The 18,773-nt window shown below is 42.3% G+C and overlaps 1 protein-coding gene across 5 annotated transcripts in view; it reads left to right on the top strand.

The window, feature by feature from the left end:
- Mylk4 (myosin light chain kinase family member 4) overlaps positions 1–16,530 on the top strand; it is a 103,373-nt gene extending 86,843 nt beyond the window's left edge. For all 5 annotated transcript variants that reach the window (XM_031358078.1, XM_031358081.1, XM_031358080.1 and 2 more), the window contains 4 exons: positions 44–196; positions 3,021–3,099; positions 7,118–7,184; positions 12,243–16,530. In XM_031358078.1, the coding sequence (XP_031213938.1) occupies positions 44–196; positions 3,021–3,099; positions 7,118–7,159 (274 nt within the window). In that variant the 3' untranslated portion in view covers positions 7,160–7,184; positions 12,243–16,530. The remainder of the gene's footprint in view (positions 1–43; positions 197–3,020; positions 3,100–7,117; positions 7,185–12,242) is intronic.
- The last annotated feature ends 2,243 nt before the right edge of the window (positions 16,531–18,773 follow it).

Genomic DNA, 18,773 nt, shown 5'->3' with positions numbered 1-18,773 from the left:
CCTTGCAGACTCAGTGGCTTGTCCCCCTTTCTGTGCCTTGCAGACTCAGTGGCTTGTCCCCCTTTCTGGGCGATAATGATGCCGAGACGCTGACCAACATCCTGGCATGCCGGTGGGATTTAGAAGATGAAGAATTTCAGGATATCTCAGAGGAGGCCAAGGAGTTCATCGCCAAACTCCTGATTAAGGAGAAGAGGTAAAGCAAGTCCATCTCACATTGTGGGAGAAGGGGTGACTTGGTGCAGGGTACACTGTGGAGTTAGTGGGTTCCATTCCCTCGGTGACATCTGTAGTGCATGTGCCAGCTCTGGACTCAGTGAAGCTTGACTCCTTGACCCAATCTACCCAAGCCCAGGACTGTTCACTCATGAGGCTGGATGGCACTGCGGAACTTGTCTCTTTCTGATTTTTGCAATAAAGTTCCCGAAATCAAGCCCTTCTGGTCAGCCTCAGGTGACCTGGCCTCAGTCCATCCATGTCTGTAAACATTTATGGGCCAGACAGTGTCATCTGCCTTTCGGACATTATTTCTTCTTTTATTCATAGCCCTTAATTCCCAGAGGGAGAAGTGTGTGTTGTGACTTCTTCATGATGAGATAGTATGTAGTTAGCCTATGGTCACATTGCTGGAACGGAGAGAAATGACATTAAACTTAAGTCGATCTTCCTTCAAGCTCACACTCTAGGCTATCATACAGCCTTATGTTTTTCTCTCATGCTAAAAATATATTAATTAAAAATTTACCAGATGAACAAGTGTGATATAGGGGCTTGATTTTAGTGTCACAGAGTGGGATGGACACTGACGAGCCACTTTAGATGGCTTTATATCTAAATTATATGACAGTAGATATCTGAAGACATTTAAGGTCTTCAGAGCCAATAACAGTTGCTTGAGTCTCTCTGCAGCATTTGGGCCCATTAATAAACAAGATTGTGAAGGAAGAGGGAGGAGGGTGTAAGAGAGAATAGGAGCCTGGATAATAGGTTATGATACCAGGAGGGGCATTCTTTCATGTAAGCACTTAACAAGCAGTCTGTCCCTGGGAAATATGTCAAGGCTGGCATGGAACTCAGTTTGTAGACCAACTGGCCTCAAACTCATTGAGATCTGCTTGCCTCTATCTCACAGGTGCTGAGACTAAAGGGAGATACCACCAGTCTGGCAAATTATGTCTTTTAGAAAGAAATGATGCAAAGTAGTTCATAGAACAATGAGGCCAGATATGAGCCTCTATAGTAGTGGCTCTTAACCCTTCCTAAGGCTGCGGTCTTTTAATAGTCATTTATTTTGTTGTGACCCCAACCCTTTAATACAGTTTCTCATGTTGTGGTGACCACAACCATAAAATTTTTATTGCTACTTCATAACTGTAATTTTGCTACTGTTTTTGAATCATAATGTAAATATTTTTGGAGGTAGAAGTTTACCAAAGGGATAATGACCCACAGGTTAAGAACCACCGCTCTAAAGGATGAGGAGACTTAGCCTAATAAAAACATCAGTCTTGGGGGAGGAGCAATTTAGAGACGTAACTTCTTTGTCCTTGACCTCTAGGCACAATAATAGCCAAGGTTGTTACTGTTTTATCTTTATGGATCCTAGACAATATAGAGATGGAAAAATGCCAACTTCTTTGAACTTTGGAGGATGAAAAACTTCGCATTTACTGTAAACTGTATGTGTGTGTATGATGTGTGTATTTTTAACTTCTGATTACTCCTGTTATATGTGGAGATAACCACCACAGTTTCATGTAAGAAAGAAGCCAAGAGCCATGGAGTCAAATGACTAGGGCAGAAAGATCCAGAAGTGAGTTTTCTGGAGCCAGGCATCTGAGTCCTGCCCACTCCCACAGTCTGGGGTCTCTTAAGTATCCAAGAACTATAAGATAACAGATGAACGATTGACTTTGCTCTCAAGTCGACACTTGGTTGAAGTTCAGGCCAAATATCACTGTCATCAAATAAATATCTGGGGTACAAAAATGAACCTGAAATACTATGAGAAGTCAGTTACAAGTACAATCTTAATAACGTTTTAGTAGATCTTAAACATTTTTCATTAGAGTGTAGGAATAATCATCTTTCAACACCATCCCCGTGGAGTGGTCAGGGGGCCCAAGAGCAGAACCTTAGGATGCTAACTAAGTAGAACCATGTGGGCTTGCTGGGCTGAGGAGGCTTTAATAATTTCTGCATGTTCAGGGCCCTGTAAGGGTGATTCTTCTCAATAACTTCTTGCAAATGAAGACTTACACTTCAATATTTGGCATTTAATAAAGCAATTGTACTGAAGCAATCCTCCACATCGAAGCTTCGTGACTGCTTGGAAATATTTGATGTTTTTGCAGATGCATATTCCATATTGTTACAATCCATTTTTAATTTGAAAGGTTATTTTAGTGTGGTATTTATCAGCAACCAAGTAAGTTTATAAGTGATAGAGTTAGGATGTAATATACTGTTAATGTTATTTTTTTTTCAAATTTTGTAAACCTTTCTTCATCTCCAAAAGAGCACAATTTCTTTATAAAGTAATCTAATATGTTTTATTATAATTGTGGTAACTTTTCCTGTTCTAAATTCTTCAAAACTCCTACATTCAAAAGTTAGCAGATGTATTCAAATGACTTCCCACCTAAATTGCTTTTCTGTTCATTAAGAATTATTATAGCATTTTATTCTTACAAATAAGAAATGTACATTTATTTTTCAATAGTCTGTTAAGAATTCAATTTATGAAGCTCAGATGTCATATCACAGAATAATTGTTTATACATGAAAAATGCTCAATTATTAATAAGAATTTGATTATTGCCCTGCCTGAATTACCAGTGTTGTTACTGTGGTTAGAGCTGATGGTCACCTTTGGACATATTCATACCACACAATTCCAGAAGACAAGCTTGAGTGTGGGTTAGCCATTGTAGCAAAACCTGTGACTAGAGTCAGAGAGAGGCTGCTGATGCAGGCGTCATTCTGTGTGTTCCTCTAACATGATCTAAATTTCCCTTTAGTTGGAGAATAAGTGCCAGCGAAGCTCTCAAGCACCCCTGGTTGTCAGACCACAAGCTCCACTCCAGGCTGAGTGCACAGGTGACCATGTTTCCTGTTTCTTCTTTGCTTCCCATTTGCCTGTCTCATCAAATGTGACAGTCAACTTAGCTTTAAATGAGATTTCTCCTAATGTCTTTGCTGACAGCCTCAAAACTTGTACTAGAAATATATTGCTTGGAGTATTTTTTATTGAGATATTAATGTTATATTTTATGTATGTCTCATAGATTACTGTTAGCATTATGAAATCACTGTATCTGTTGTAAAATATATTGTACCAAAAACTCACACGAGTATACAGATATATGGTTTGGGCTTTACAAACACAGTTTAGAGAAGATATGCTAAAGTACATTTAGGAGAACTCTCTCCATAAAAAAAATTTACAATTCTAAATTCTTTATTTACCTTGTATACTTTCTTCTCCTCTGGGCACCAGATCTTAGTTATAATACTAAGCTTGGAATGAGCATATGTTTGAACATAAGTGAAAGAGATTTTTATTGGAGACTAAAAACTGAAGTATTTTTGAGGGTAATTGAGCACACTATGCTAATCTCTTGGGGGAAATCTGTTCCAATCACCTTAATCTTTATGTCCCGACACCCTCATCTGTCCTTTTGGGACAGACTCTAAATTTTGGAATTATATGTCTGCTTGTATCCTAAATGTTTCCACTTGGGTCTTCTCAGCCCGAAGCCAAACTCTTCTCCATCTTGTCACTTTCAACCATCCTTCGAGAAAAGAGCGTCCATTATGAGGCATAGTCAGCTCATGAGCATTTCCTGTTTCCTTCCTCTCTCAGTCCTCCATTTCATATTTGATTAATCTACAAGTTCTGTACCTTGTATGTTCTAATTGCATTAGGAATATCTCCAGCTCTCTTTATGCCTTGTTGCTCTAGCCTGGGACCCCTGTTCCCTGAATTGCTTCAGTCAACTCCCAACTAGGCTTCTCTGCCTCATATACTTTTCTCTTCTACATACCCATAGATTATAGAGATAACCCAAAAGCAGATTTGCTGCATTGAGTAACTTTGCTCAACACGTAGGCTGCCTAACTGGGATGGAGGAACATGGAGGCAGTATGCAAACTCCACCTTCTGGCTTCAGGCTTGTAAGAATGTCTCTAATGAATGCATTGGTTGGGTGGCTGGTGCCATGCCTGGGATAGCACATACTCCCTACTCTTCCATTTCCTACTGCTCTCCTCCTCATTGTCCACACTCCCTGGGGTTTGGAAAGGAACTTCTCTCAGACCAGCAAACCTTGGAATGACTGTGTGTCAGGTTCTCACTTTTTCCACAGCCACATTTTATTGAAATTAAATCTACATCTAAATTCAGCATCTGTACTGAGTTTTATTTGTGTCTGAATATACCTTTCCTTGATAATTGGTACTGATGCCAAATAAAAATAGACTCATTACCTAGGCAGTACCTCACCCAGACTGCATAAACTGCTTATTAGGACAACCAATCTATTTTGAGCCCATTTTTCCACCAATGTATTTTTAACCAGGAGTCTAAATACACATTGACATGTCAGGACAATATAGAAACCACAGCAAGGAATTAATGACACTATACAGGCTAAAAATGCTTAGAAATAGTTTAAATCATGGGACTACAACTACAAAATCACATTTGTGTTATGCTACCCAGCTGGTAATACCCGAGGCAAATAGATATTACAAGAAAATAATTTTTCAAATGTCTGTGCATACATCTAGTTATTAAAGTTGTACTTACACCGTGGCACTGAATCTAACTGCTTTACAAAGATGAACACATGTAACCCTCATGCTGACCTAATAACCCTGGTATTATTACTATCCCTATTTGTTGTTAAGTACACTGAGGAGGAGCAGGGAAGTGTCGGAGTCTTGGCAGAGCTTTCCCACTCTTTTGATGGGTGGCTAAGGGCTTGAAACATGTTTCCAGATCCACTCTAATACTATATAAATTTAGTGTTCCTGGGTCCCAATATCCAACCATTACATTTTATTTTTCAAAGAAATACAGGTTGAACACCCTTATCTACAACGCTTGAGGCCAGAAGAGTTTCAGATCTTAGATATCTTCAGATTTTGGAATATTTGCATATACGTAAATAAGATATCTTAAGAAAGGAACCCCATCTTAGCATGGAACCCTATTGTCTCATACACACCTTCTACATATATCTTTAGGGAAGAGTATACAATGTTTTTAGCGCACCTGCATTTTGATCATTACATGGCATATGAGGTCAGGTGTGGGTTTTTCTACTTATGAGTCACGTTGTTGGAACTCAAAACGTTTTAGATTTTGAAGCATTTCAAATTTCAGAATTTTGGATTAGGAATACTAAACTTGTGTTGAAACTAAACTTTCCCAGATTTACTTTTGAAATAACCTGGTTCTTATATGTTCTCCAAAAAATATAAGAATTTACATTTGTATTAAAATACAATTTTAATTCTGATCAAAACTTCCATTTTAACCATTTATTTTAAAGTAGTTTGTGTTTTCTTGCTATCTCTTTTAATTGTTTTATGTTCAAAAGCTCTTAGTTAGCTTTTGATCAGTCGAACACATGCCATCTTCTTTTAAGAAGTATGTTTTTCTCTCTCAGAAATTGAGGCCTGGAAGTTCTCTGTCTTCTGGCTTAGACTCTAATGACACACAATCATTCTGTTCTGTCTTATGTCCCCAACAATATGCCACACATCCCCATCATAAACAGCCCTCTCAACTTTCAGAACTCACCAGGTACCTCCTACAAAATTCCTTGGTGCTCTGGAGCCAGAAGAAAGAAATGTACCTAAGGGTAATGTGGCTTCTTTTCTCCTAGAACAAATCTTCCTTCTCCCTTTCCTCCTGTTCTCAGATGTGCTAACAGATCCTGTTCTCCTAGTGTATGTAAAATACCATAGGTCACTCATGCTCCAAAGGATTTCCTCATTTCTAACTTCTGTACTAGTCATCTTCCCAGCACTCTAACAAATATATGAGATGATGAAGTTCTGGTGATAAGTTTTTTTTTTTTTAATTTTGCATCGCAACAATAATCTCATTACTATTGGACCTATGGAAATATAGAGCAAGAGAGTTCATTTTGTGGCCAGGAAGAGAAGGGCAGAAAGAACAGGCTATCATCCCCTCAAAGTCATGCCCTCCAGGGCCTCACCTCCCAGTAATACACTACAGGCTGGAGGCTACACTTTTATTTATCACATGGGCTTGGGGGAGGGACAGTTAAGATCCAAACTTATCATAAGAATCTACAGTCAGAAAGTTTTCACACATCTCCCACTGTTCACACCAAGACAACACACCAGCAGCCACAGCTGTAGTAATACACCCTACTTGCCAGTCTTGTCTCCACCACTCCTTAACACCTTGCATTCTGTTGACTAAGACTAATGTTCAATATCACCTCCTTTACAATGGTTGTAGAGTCTCCATCTGAGGCCTTGTCTGTCCTCTTAAATCTTCCAATGCCTCCTAACATCCCTCTATCTACTACCCTGATCTCACCTGAAAGTAGCTGTATTCTTTTTTGTTTTGTTTTGTTTGTTTGTTTTTTGGAGACATGGTTTCTCTGTGTAGCCCTGGCTGTCCTGGAACTCACTCCATAGACCAGGCTGGCCTTGAACTCAGAAATCTGCCTGCCTCTGCCTCCCAAGTGCTGGGATTAAAGGCTTGTGCCACCACTGCCTGGCTAGTAGCTGTATTCTTTAGTTGTCATGCCCCAGTGACATGAATACTGGCTCTTTGTTTTACAAAAGTGGACTTTGAGCAAACATACATTTTCAAATTAAATCCAATGAGGGAGTAAGTGGGTAGACGCTGGCTTCAGTAGAAGGAAGGGAAGTGATGCTGGCACGTTACAGTAGCTGAGGTCAGGTGTTCCTACCAGAATGCTGCTAGGAATTTTATCCTCTTGGGTGTCTCTGGGAGAACACCATGAACCCAGTGGAAATTTTTCAGTTCTTCTCATGCCTTCCTACAGTAAGTCAGAAACTGATGAAAACTGTTCTAATCCTTCTTCCCCAATGCCTCTTGTTTCCTTAGAAGAACTGCAACTCTGGTGTTCTGAACCTCACGACCAAATAATTCATGGAAGGAGCCTACTTAAAAGGTTGGTCTTAAGTTTCTCCCATCTTCTCCTATGGGAACAAATAAAATCATATTTGTTTGGGGATAACTGAGATTGCACCCCAGGAAAATCTGGTTCCAATGTGATTTTCTGGTCTTGAAACTGTTTGCTGAGTGATGTCTGTAGATTGATTACGTGAATGGAGTAATTGGGTATTTCTTGTGTGGACATTGAGGAAACAGAGAGTGTTTGAGCTGACAAGCTCCAATCAGGTTATTGTGTTTTCTTCACTCAGCTTTACCATGTCCCAGTGGAGGAAGTACAGTTCCCTATTGTGTGGATTGTAGATAGCTCTGTGCCACAGCTTGCAGAGTGGCCCCTCTGAGATAACACAGAGCCCTGAGACTTCCTAGCAGAGTGGGATCCAGACTTTGCACAGAAATTATCTCAGGTCACCCTTACAGTTGTATAATGTCAGAGGCAGTGAGTGATGCCTGGGAGAACAAAATAGCTCAACTGAAGCTATGCACCCTTAACCTGAAGACAGTAGCATGAGATACCCTGCTGTTTCAGAAGCTAAAGGCTTCTGAAAACATTCCTCCACATAGCAGCTGCCTCTCACCCTGGCTTTGTTCTCTGACACCAAGAAACTGCACACATCATCACTGCACACATCATCACTGCACACACATCACTGCACACATATTACTGCACACACATCACTGCACACACATCACCGCACACACATCACCGCACACACATCACCGCACACACATCACCACACACACATCACTGCACACATCATCACTGCACACATCATCACTGCCCACACATCACTGCACACACATCACCGCACACACATCACTGCACACATCATCACCGCACACATCATCACCGCACACATCATCACCGCACACATCATCACAGCACACATCATCACTGCACACATCATCACTGCACACATCATCACTGCATACATCATCACTGCACACACATCACTGCACACATATCACCGCACACACATCACCGCACACACATCACCGCACACATCATCACTGCACACATCATCACTGCACACATCATCACTGCACACACATCACTGCACACATATTACTGCACACACATCACTGCACACACATCACCGCACACACATCACCGCACACACATCACTGCACACACATCACTGCACACACATCACTGCACACATCATCACTGCACACATCATCACTGCCCACACATTACTGCACACACATCACCGCACACACATCACCGCACACATCATCACCGCACACATCATCACTGCACACATCATCACTGCACACATCATCACTGCACACACATCACCACACACATATCACCACACACACATCACCGCACACACATCACTGCACACATATCACTGCACACACATCACTGCACACACATCACTGCACACACATCACTGCACACACATCACTGCACACATCATCACTGCACATATCATCACTGCACACAGATCACTGCACACATATCACTGCACACACATCACTGCACACACATCACTACACACATCACCACACACAACATCACCGCACACACATCACCGCACACATCACCATTGCACACACATCACTGAACATACATCACTGCATACACCTCACTACACAGATCATCACTACACAGATTATCACTGCATCCATCATCATTGCACACTTCATCACTGCTCACATCATTGCTGCCTACATCATCACTGCCCACACATCACTGCACACATCATTACTGCACACACATAACTGCACACATCACTGCACACATTGCTAAACACATCATCACTGCACACACATCACTACACACATCACTACTGCACACATTGACACAGTTGGGTTGATTTATTAAGGGGTGGCTTTATGCATGCCTTTTTTTATACGAATAGTGAATTGAAGGAAAATTCTAGAAAAGGCTTAAAACAATAGGACACCAACCTGAGAGACTTAAAAATCCCAAAATTTAGTGTTTAAGAGGAGATATTCCCCTAATCTTAGAAAGTCTATGGTTATTCTTATAGCTTCATTTTAACAACTGCACAAGGCTATATTTTTGCAGTGGGCAGCTTCTCTCTCTCTCTCTCTCTCTCTCTCTCTCTCTCTCTCTTTCACCTTGTGGTGCCTGAGACAAATCCAGAGCCATATGTATGCTAAGCAAGTATCCTAACACCGAGCAGTAACTCCAGTTTTAACTGGTTTTAATCTTTCATTCTGATCTGTATTTTTCTGGGCTCAGGGTTACTGCCTGTCTGTCTGCCAGGATATATTCTTTTAGGTGGCCTTGAGTCTTTTGGAGAATATGATGGGGAGGGAATAAATCAGTACATCATAGTCAAAGTCTCAAACCAGGGTTTGAAAAACACACAGCCTTCTGTATCAGAGTTATTTAAGTGTCTGTCATTTAGGTAAGATTCTCTGAACAGTCAAGAAGGGTTAGGGTTTGTGTGTACAGGACATTCTTGTTTGTCAAAAACTGTAGTGCAATAAAGAGAGGAAGCAGAGGGAGGTATGACTTTAAGGTCCATAGGAGCCCCAGGCCTAAGTGACAGCCTTCAGCCATGGCCTGTACTGGGAGCTGTGAAGAGTCAGGGCACCAGGCAGTGCTAGTCCCCATCTCTGCTCTCCTCCAGCCTTTCCTTTAGAAGCAGCTTTGTCCCCAGCCACCACAAACCCCCTGGGTTTGCCACAAACCACCTTCCCACAGAGTCCTGGAGTCACTTTTGAGGCCTGGTGGGAATGAACGTACTGGGTGACAGGAGGTTGCATTCCAAGACGGGCCTGTCGCCAGGGTCTGTGGGGAAAGAATGAAGAGGAAATGGTGGTGGGAGGAGGTAAAATCCTTCCATGCCAAAGCTGTCACTTTGAACCCAGTGTGATGGAAGACAGTGCAGACCATGCAGAGACAGCAGCGGAAGCACTGAGCCGGTCACACCGTACAGCTGGGTACACCCTGCTGGAATTACTGAGACCGGGCAGGTTTGCCTCCTGATGGTCTTGTGGGCTGCCAGCCTCCCTTCCCTGGGTTCCTTCAGTCTTCCCTGGCCTGTGTGAGCCTCCTTGCCGGCCAAGTGGAATGGTTTCAGATCTGCCAATCTACACAACCTACATGCTTCATTATTCAATTGATTTCTCTTTATTCTCAGCTCTAGGGGTAGAACCCAGCCTCATGTTTGATAAGCATGGAGACTATTATGGAACCCCTATTTTTAAATTAATAATTAAATTTAAAGTATTAACTCAGAGGGCAAACTCCAGACCAGCTTAGTCTGTAGAATGAGTTCAAGGTCAGGCCAGGCATCTTATTAAAACCTGTCTCAAAATATAAAACTATAAAAGAGAGCTGAGGCTACAGCTTATTGGCATGGTGCTTACCTAGAATGTGCAAAGCCCTAAGTTCAATTCTCAGCACCATACCACAAAAACAAAGAGAAGGTGTGTGTGTGTGTGTGTGTGTGTGTGTGTGTGTGTGTGTGAGAGAGAGAGAGAGAGAGAGAGAGAGAGAGAGAGAGAGAGAGCAGGTAGGTAGGTATTACCAGTGAGCAAACCCAATAAGAAGATGAATGAGGTTTCTAGCAAGATCTTATATGTAAAACTAATGTTTAAATTAAATATTTATTTTAAAAAACCTGGTGGTTAAAGATTATTCTTATGGAAAAGAAAGAGATGTAAGTCCTATGAACAAGGCACAGTTTATAATGTAAATTGAGACACATAAGTCCCCTTCAATCCATTCGAAGTTTCTTGATGCACCAATAAAACACCTTTAAAACAAACCTGGTGGCTTTCTGTTAATCATACCTAACCCTGTGTCTTTTCTCATCTATGAGGCATAAAAATTGAAATGTAGCTCAGTGGTTAGGCCAGGCAGTAACAGCATACAAGCCTGTATACCCTCAGGAGATGGATATACAGTCAACTCCTTCTCTTGTGTGGCTTTTTAAAAATTTTTTTTTAATTAGATGCTTTCTTTATTTACAATATCTCCTTTCCCAGGTTCCCCTCCAAAAGAAAAAAGAAAATAAAATAATAAAATAAAATAAAACAATCCTTTGTTCCCTCCCCCTGCTCACCACCCCACCCTCTCCTGCTTACTGGCCCTGACATTCCACTACACTGGGGCATAGAACCTTCACAGGGCCAAGGTCCTCCCATTGATGACCGACTTGGCCATCCTCTGCTATACATATGCTGCTAGAACCATGAGTCACCCCATATGTCCTCTTTGGTTGGAGTTTTAGTCCCTGGGAGCTCTGAGGGTACTAATTAGTTCATATTGTTGTTCATCCTAAGGGGCTGCAAACCCTTCAACTCCTTGGGTCCTTTCTCTAGCTCCTTCATTGGGGACCCTTTACTCAGTCCAATGGATGGCTGTGAGCCTCTACTTCTGTATTAATTGAGTACTGTCAGAGCCTCCAAATTTACCTTGTGTGGTTTTTATCTTTGGAACCATTCAAGTGAAGATAGAAAATATTTACAGAGAAAAATTGTGTTTGTGCTGTATATTCCAACTCTTTCCTTATCACTGTTCCATAAACAGTAGGGTATGATTATTCATGTGTCAATTATATTGCTAGCACTGTTAGCCACCTAGAGAAGATTTTAAACATGTAGGGATTTGTATGTAGGTTTTACACAATTATTTGGGGCAACTTTCTATATGGACTTTGGCTTCTGTGGCTTCTGGCATCTGTGGGAGGGTCAGTGGAACACCCACCCCCACCCCTACATGATAGGTGACCAAATTCCCTGCCTAGCACAAATGCTCACTTTGATGCTGAAATGGAGTTGATCGTGGACTGATGACAAGAGCACAGGAGTGGCTGTGCTTCGGATGAAACAAAGAGGGCCTTGTCCTTCAGCATTGCAAATAATGTTAAAATACTCACAGGGACTTAAAAAAAAAAAAACCCAGCCCTGGTGTGCAATGGAATCTGTCAAACGCTCTCTTTCTGTCTCACACACATACACACATACATTATGAAAAGTCCTCTGTGGTTTTCCTAAGGGGCACAACCAGCTAATTACAATTTTAAAGTCCTGCTGAATTAACAAGACTGGTATTTTGTTTGCTTTGCAGGAAAACTGCTGCGGTTGCTGCTGCTTTGAGAAGGCTTTTGGAAAAATCAGCAGTTCTGGTGCCTTGACCCCTGGGATGACTGGCAGCCATAGCATGGGCAGCCTTGAACTTGAACTTGGAGAGGCTTTGCTGTGCTCAGTGGGTGACCCAGGGCTGCTCCCTAGGGGCGCAGGCAGATGCCCACATCCCACTTAGTGTACAGAGGGGAAGATGTTTCTCTGCCTTCTTGGCTTCTTGTGTTTCAATGTTTGTTTTTAGTTTGGGATGTTAGTGGGGCAGCGGGTATGTTAGCTGTTTCTTGGACTCCCAGAGTGGTGCTTGAGACACGAAATCTGGAGGATGCATTGGAGGAGAGAAAACGACTTCTAGTCCGTGCACTGTGTTTCTCAAGTGGGCAATTGTATTGCCAGGAAAATTCTAAGATTTGGACCCTTTGATTTGCATTTTTTTTGTGGTTTGAAATAAGGTGAATTCAATGGATTATTAGCTTGCAGGAACATAAGGCGTCTAAGGCAAGATCAGCCATCAAACATGGCACTTTCTACATATTCTGAACTCTCTCTCAAGTGCAACAGTTTCTACCCAGTAGCTGATTCCATGTTCAGATTCATGCCCCACCATTTTACAGAGTGTCTCTTGCTCTGGTCTAATGTGCAAATTCATCCCCATTAAACACGGTGGTTTGGGGAGGTACATATTTGTGGTTACTCTTTAAAATGACAACCTTCAAAAGACACCCAATAAGAGCTTCTCTCAAGACCTGGGTGTCACCAGTAGGAGCTAGGTCTGTGCATTCAGGGGAAATACGATGCTCGATATCCAGGGTCAGTGTCTAGAAAGTGGCTCCAGCCTCTGGGTAAACTGAAGTACTTAAAAGATCTTTAATCCTAGCTACACAAATTTAAAACCTTGCAAATTCTCATAGGAGTCAGTGGTTATAAGGGTAAGGCAAAACTGATTTCTGATTACAAACATTTTTTTGAGACAAGGTCCTTATTATATAGTTTTGGCTGGCCTGAAATTTGCTATGTAGACCAGGCTGGCCTCAAAACTCATAGAAATCCATTTATATCTGCTCCAGAGTGCTAAGACTAAAGGCACACAGTACCATGACTGGCATTGGTTGCAAATTTCTTATTTCCTAGCTCATGGGCTATTTGCTGTCAGATATTTGATAAGGAATGCGAGCACTACCATAGGTGGAGTTTAGGGAGTAGGATGGCTTGGGGCATAGAACGCAAACCAGGGAAAACATTTCTATATGAAGACAAGACTTTGCAAAGCCCCCTGAAATTTCACTTACATTCAGACTCTCATTTCCAAACGGCCATTGAGTTTAGTTCAGCCAAACAATTCCCCACACCCCCCCAGTTTTAGCCACAAGTTGATGTCACAATTGCAATGGTAAGAATAACCAAGTGGCCTTGTCACTGGGGGCCAACTTGAGGCCCTTGACTAATCACAAACCCTCATGGCCATAAGCATGCCCACCAATAGCTAACACCTTGCCATTGCCTTTTCATGCCTGACTCTGAAGCAAAGGGGAAGTAGGTACCACTTAGTGAAGGCCAGTATCATTTCACTGTTGTGTTATCTGTAAAACTCTGCTTGTTCCAGCCAGTGTTCTTGGGCTGCGACACAGACACACAGACACTGTTCCTTTCTTTTGGCCCATGCACTCATCCAAGGTTGGTTTTTAATATCCCCTTTAAGCTTAAAATCTTTCCTTCCTTCCTTTTTTCTTTCTCTCTTTGTTTGTTTGCTTGTTTGTTTCTCTCTCTCTCTCTCTCAATCTCTCTCTCTCTCTCTTTCTTTCTTTCTCTCTTTCTTCTTCTGCCTCCCCCTCTTCCTTTGTTAAAAATGAAAAGACACACACAGGCACACACACACACACAGAGACACACAAACAAGCTGGGACAGGTGGAGAAGCTCTGACTCCAATGTTCTATTACTATGCTAAACTTAGCGGATGCTGTTCACTGAGCATGGGGGAAAGTAATGCAAGCCAGTACACACATTAATCCTCCTTGACCACAGCAGGCTGGCACTCACTCAAATGCTAGATGGGACACAAGGGTCTGGTTGGACACCCTGCATAGAAGGGCATTCTCAGTTCTGGGCATGGACTCTCCCCGAGCCTGGGGAAGAGATCTTCAGCAAGACATGCAACTTTTATTCTAACTCACATTGCTATACACCTGGGCTTCCCACACGTGGAAAGGACAGCTTAGGTCACATACGGGCATGAGATCTTGGCCACCTGAATTTCCATAATACCCCACAATTAGTGGGTGTGTTTGCTTTAGTTTATGTTTTTCGAGGTTTAGAGAGGAGACTGCTTTGAGAGTGGATCTTCCAGTGGGCAGTTAAGCTTGCACATTTGGATTGGAAGGTGGGCACCCCACTCTAGCAAGAGCGTTTTATGCACAAGCTGAGGTGAGTTCTGTCACCAAGTTGACGATTACAGGCTGAGTTACAGTGGTGCAGGAGATGATCAGTCTGGCTTTACCTGTCCCCTCACTCCACACCTATGTGAGGTTGCTCCAATTAAGAGCCTATCATGTCAGCTCTGATGGTAAAGGTGCTTCACAAAGCTGGGGAAGCAAAGCAGATGCCAGTTCTGTGACCGTGGCTATTCTGTGGCTTCTGACGTCCACTTTCCAAGAGGTCATCAGGATCTGGGGTGTGGTTTTCTCCTTCACCCTCTTCATGCACAGGAGGCTTCTCTTAGTTCCACTGAAGCTGCATGGAGCTGCTGCTTTCTTTAGCTAAGAAACAAAGCACACAGCACGTGTGCTGTTCAGAAAGAAATAGCCTGAAGATAGCTGAGAAGGAAGGGGTCCATGTTCAGAGTTTGGATGATATCAACACTTACCCAAAAACAGTTGATATTTAAGAACACGGGGGAAAGAGCTCATGCTCCCATTTGCTCCATAAAAAAATGGAATAAATTTTTCTCTAAGATAGCTTAGGGCAAAGCTTTACAGGTTAAATTAGGTAACACATATGTCAAGACCCATGAGTTTATTTTATTTTTTTTTTGGTGGCTTTTTGCCCAACTGGTATTAATTTATTTTCTTTCTTTAAAATGTAAATAGGCATGTGTACTTTAGTATTTTGAAGAACATGTGAATAGTTATGGAAATTAGCATAGTCAATTTTCTTGTTTTGGAATCAAAATATGGATTTTATACTAAGGAAATGAGGGTTACGCTCTTAATTCATTCCTTCTTCTCTGCGTGCTCCCTGTCACTCCCTTGCCTGGGCAAGGGGTGCAATGTGCATACATTTTCTTGTTTAGTTTGGGCTCCAGGCCAGCTCACTTGGAAAATTTATTTGTAAAAGTATAAATAAGGAAGGGCAGGGCCTGTGGGCTGTGGTGGGTAGGCTCAGCCCTGCCATCCCTGTGGGCCATGCTGGCTGAAGCTCACTGTTCAGCATCTCCACAGCTCAGACAATGTGCTTGTTTTTAAATTTTTCTTCACTTATTTCTTTTTCTTAAGTTAGAATTTAGTCCATCTTCCTCATTATGATATTCCTCTAAGAACCAGTCAGCCTGTCTCCCTTTTCCTTCCTTCATCCTCCTTCCTTTCCTTCCTTCCTTTCTTTCTTCCTACCTTTCCTTATTCCTTCCTTCCTTTCTTCTTTCTTTCCTACCTTCTCTCTTTTCATGCTGGGAATGGACTCCAGGACCTTCCACACACTAAGTACATGCTAAACCAGTGAGCTGCACATCAACTCCTCTGTGACCTTTTTGAGATGAAAAGTTTCTTTCCAAATGGCAAAGTGCCTTCAGTGACACAAGGAAGTGGGTAGGTGATTCTGGGTTCAAGATTCACGCCATGTCCTTGTGCAACTTGAAGTATGCAGTTTCTCAAATTAGAAGTGCTGTACATATTTTCTTGTCCCATTCTGGTGAGCTGTGTTTCTTTAAGTGATCTTTATATATGGAAGGCTTAAGCACATTCAAAAGAACAGCAGATACCTAACGCCTGTGTGGAGAAGTTGGACATGTGCGCATTTTGCTGTCACCCTAGCTTACAGATGTCAGTGTGTCCTTCTGAAGAGGTTCATTCATGCAGATCAGAACTAAAAGTGGATTGTGTAGTGACTGTCATGTATATTTTTATTTCTGAATGTGGTAGGAACATTTGGCTTTACTTCTTTGCCTTATGAAGGTGCACTGTAAGTCATATATGTGTATTAAAGAACTATCTTATTTTCTTTGTTCTTATTTATCTTTGTTAATGATTTAAATTATTCAATAAAGAAGCCTTGGCTAACACAACACAGATTCCCCTCCTTTTTGACCATCTGATGATACCTGACACTATGATCTCCAAGGTACCTTAGAGGAGCTTCATATTTGTGAGGGTTCCAGAAGCATCTATGTGACTAGCAGAGACCTTCACAGGAGAAAAGTAGCCGTCCCACTTGAAGACATGGTTGGTCCAGTGTAGGAGTTCAGCTCTTCTTCCCATTGATCCAAAAATATTGAACAACACATGTATGTATATGTAAATTGTCTAGGGCCAGAGAGTTGGGGTAGAGCTCTCTACTCTCTTTAACACAGCTTCATGACCCCTAGCATCTGCCAGTGACAACTCCCCAGCATGGAACCTCAGTACTGAGTAGCTGCCCTACCATGGGTTGTGGTGATGTCTTTTGGGCTTGAGTGTCTACTCTAAAGATCAGAGTGTTCAGCTCCCAAATGTGCATGCACAGTTGGGGTAACATCAGAACTGGTTGAGGCCTGTAGAGGTGTGCTTTTGAGCTGCAAAGTCCCTACCCAGGGCATGTATTTTCTGGTCCCTTTATCACAGGTGGAAGTAGAGCCTTGTGATTTTTCACTAGAGTAATCTCACATCCCTCTTGATCCCAGTCTCTGAGGCCTGACCCTTTAGGTGAGTCACCTGACTTGTTCCTCACAAGGAGGAAGCCACATTCACTCACCAACCACATCAGTGTTCATGGACCCATTCTTCATCAGGAACAAGTTCTTAGTGTGCAATCTCAAGGACATGCCACTTGAGGTTGAGGGCCAGTCAAGTTTTCTCCTGTCCTTTTTGGTCCCTCTCCCAGGGTGAACTGGAGTAGACAGGGTTATCTTTCTCACTATGCTACAGAAGGAGGCCATCAGACCCTTCCGACTTCCAGTCCATACCAGGAAAGTGCATCACCATTCTGGCCTCATGATCCTAGTCCGAAGAAGATGGTTCCTTGGGGGTCTTCCTGCATGTAGCTTCTTTCCACACCTCCTAATTCAGGTTTCTTCAATAACTTATTTTCATTTTTCTCAGAACATCACTAGGTATAAATATAGTCTCATACAAGAGTGTCCTTTGTATTTAGCTGGCTCATGGGTCTTTCAACACTCATCGTTATTTCTGGAAACTTCCCTAAATATTCTTACACAAGTTTAAGACCTGATATGTCAGGGAGAGTGGCCTCCCGTGGTGGGACAGCACTGTAAATAACCTCCCTGAAGCTCTTCAGGATTTTTCCAGCCCCAGTCACATCAGTCAATGGTGCTGCCACCAAGCATCCCTCCAGCAGAGGAGAGCTGCTAAGTAACCAGTGTTGAAATCTTCCAGGAGTCCTGGATCACTAATGTGATGAGCACAGTTGGGCAGGAGAACTGAGAACAGTCACCATGCCGCACTAGCCTTACGTCCTGTGCTCAGATAAAACTAAGGGATATGGGGACATCACGACCGTGGCAGTCTTCTCTGGAGTAACTAAAAGCTTCCAGTAGTTAGAAGATGGTGACAGTAATAAACAGAACTCCCCTCTGATTCCTGCAACCTGCCCTCTGGGTGGAATTTGATACGAGAACAGCATAGGCTGAATTATGAGGCACGTGCAGATGGTGGATACACTTACGGTACACTTACAGATAAACTGCTATGTTAGTCTAGACAAGACCTCGCTTTCTAAGTTCTCAGAGCCTTTGTAGGTGTCCTGGATGGAGGGGTCACCCAACATGGATATGACAGTATTCTACCTCGAGTGAACTTGCAAAGATTATTGAACCAGGGTTCAACTGTCTGGCTGGATCAGGTGACAGCATCCCCAAAGAATGACTGGACAATGGGCAATGGAATAAGATCTGAGAGCCACTCTTAAGAGCCTAGGCTTCTGGGCCTTTGAGTTCTTTATACATAGTAGTAGATTGTTATGGACTAGCATGGTGCATGCCTGTACTCTCAGCTGCTTGAGAGGCTAAGGCAAGATGATCAATTGCATGAACCTAGTAGTTGAGCAGGAAGACCATGGGTTATATTCCCAATGTATTATATTCCCATTCTTCGTGTAAAGGTGCAAATATATGTGCTGCTTTTCCAGCCAGTCCACATAATTTAGAAACTACTCATTTTACCAAATAGAAATAACTGTGATATCCATTATGCTAACTAAAAAGCTTCTGGTCTTGAACAAATAAATATAGAAAAAAGAAGATAGGGATTCTAAGTTTTAAGTGTGCCCTCCTAGCCTCTGGTGTATAGAACTGATTAAGTCAGTATTTTCTGG

This window comes from Mastomys coucha, unplaced genomic scaffold (assembly GCF_008632895.1).
Source record: "Mastomys coucha isolate ucsf_1 unplaced genomic scaffold, UCSF_Mcou_1 pScaffold7, whole genome shotgun sequence".
Classification (NCBI taxonomy): domain Eukaryota; kingdom Metazoa; phylum Chordata; class Mammalia; order Rodentia; family Muridae; genus Mastomys; species Mastomys coucha.
This window is presented reverse-complemented; position numbering and strand designations above follow the sequence as displayed.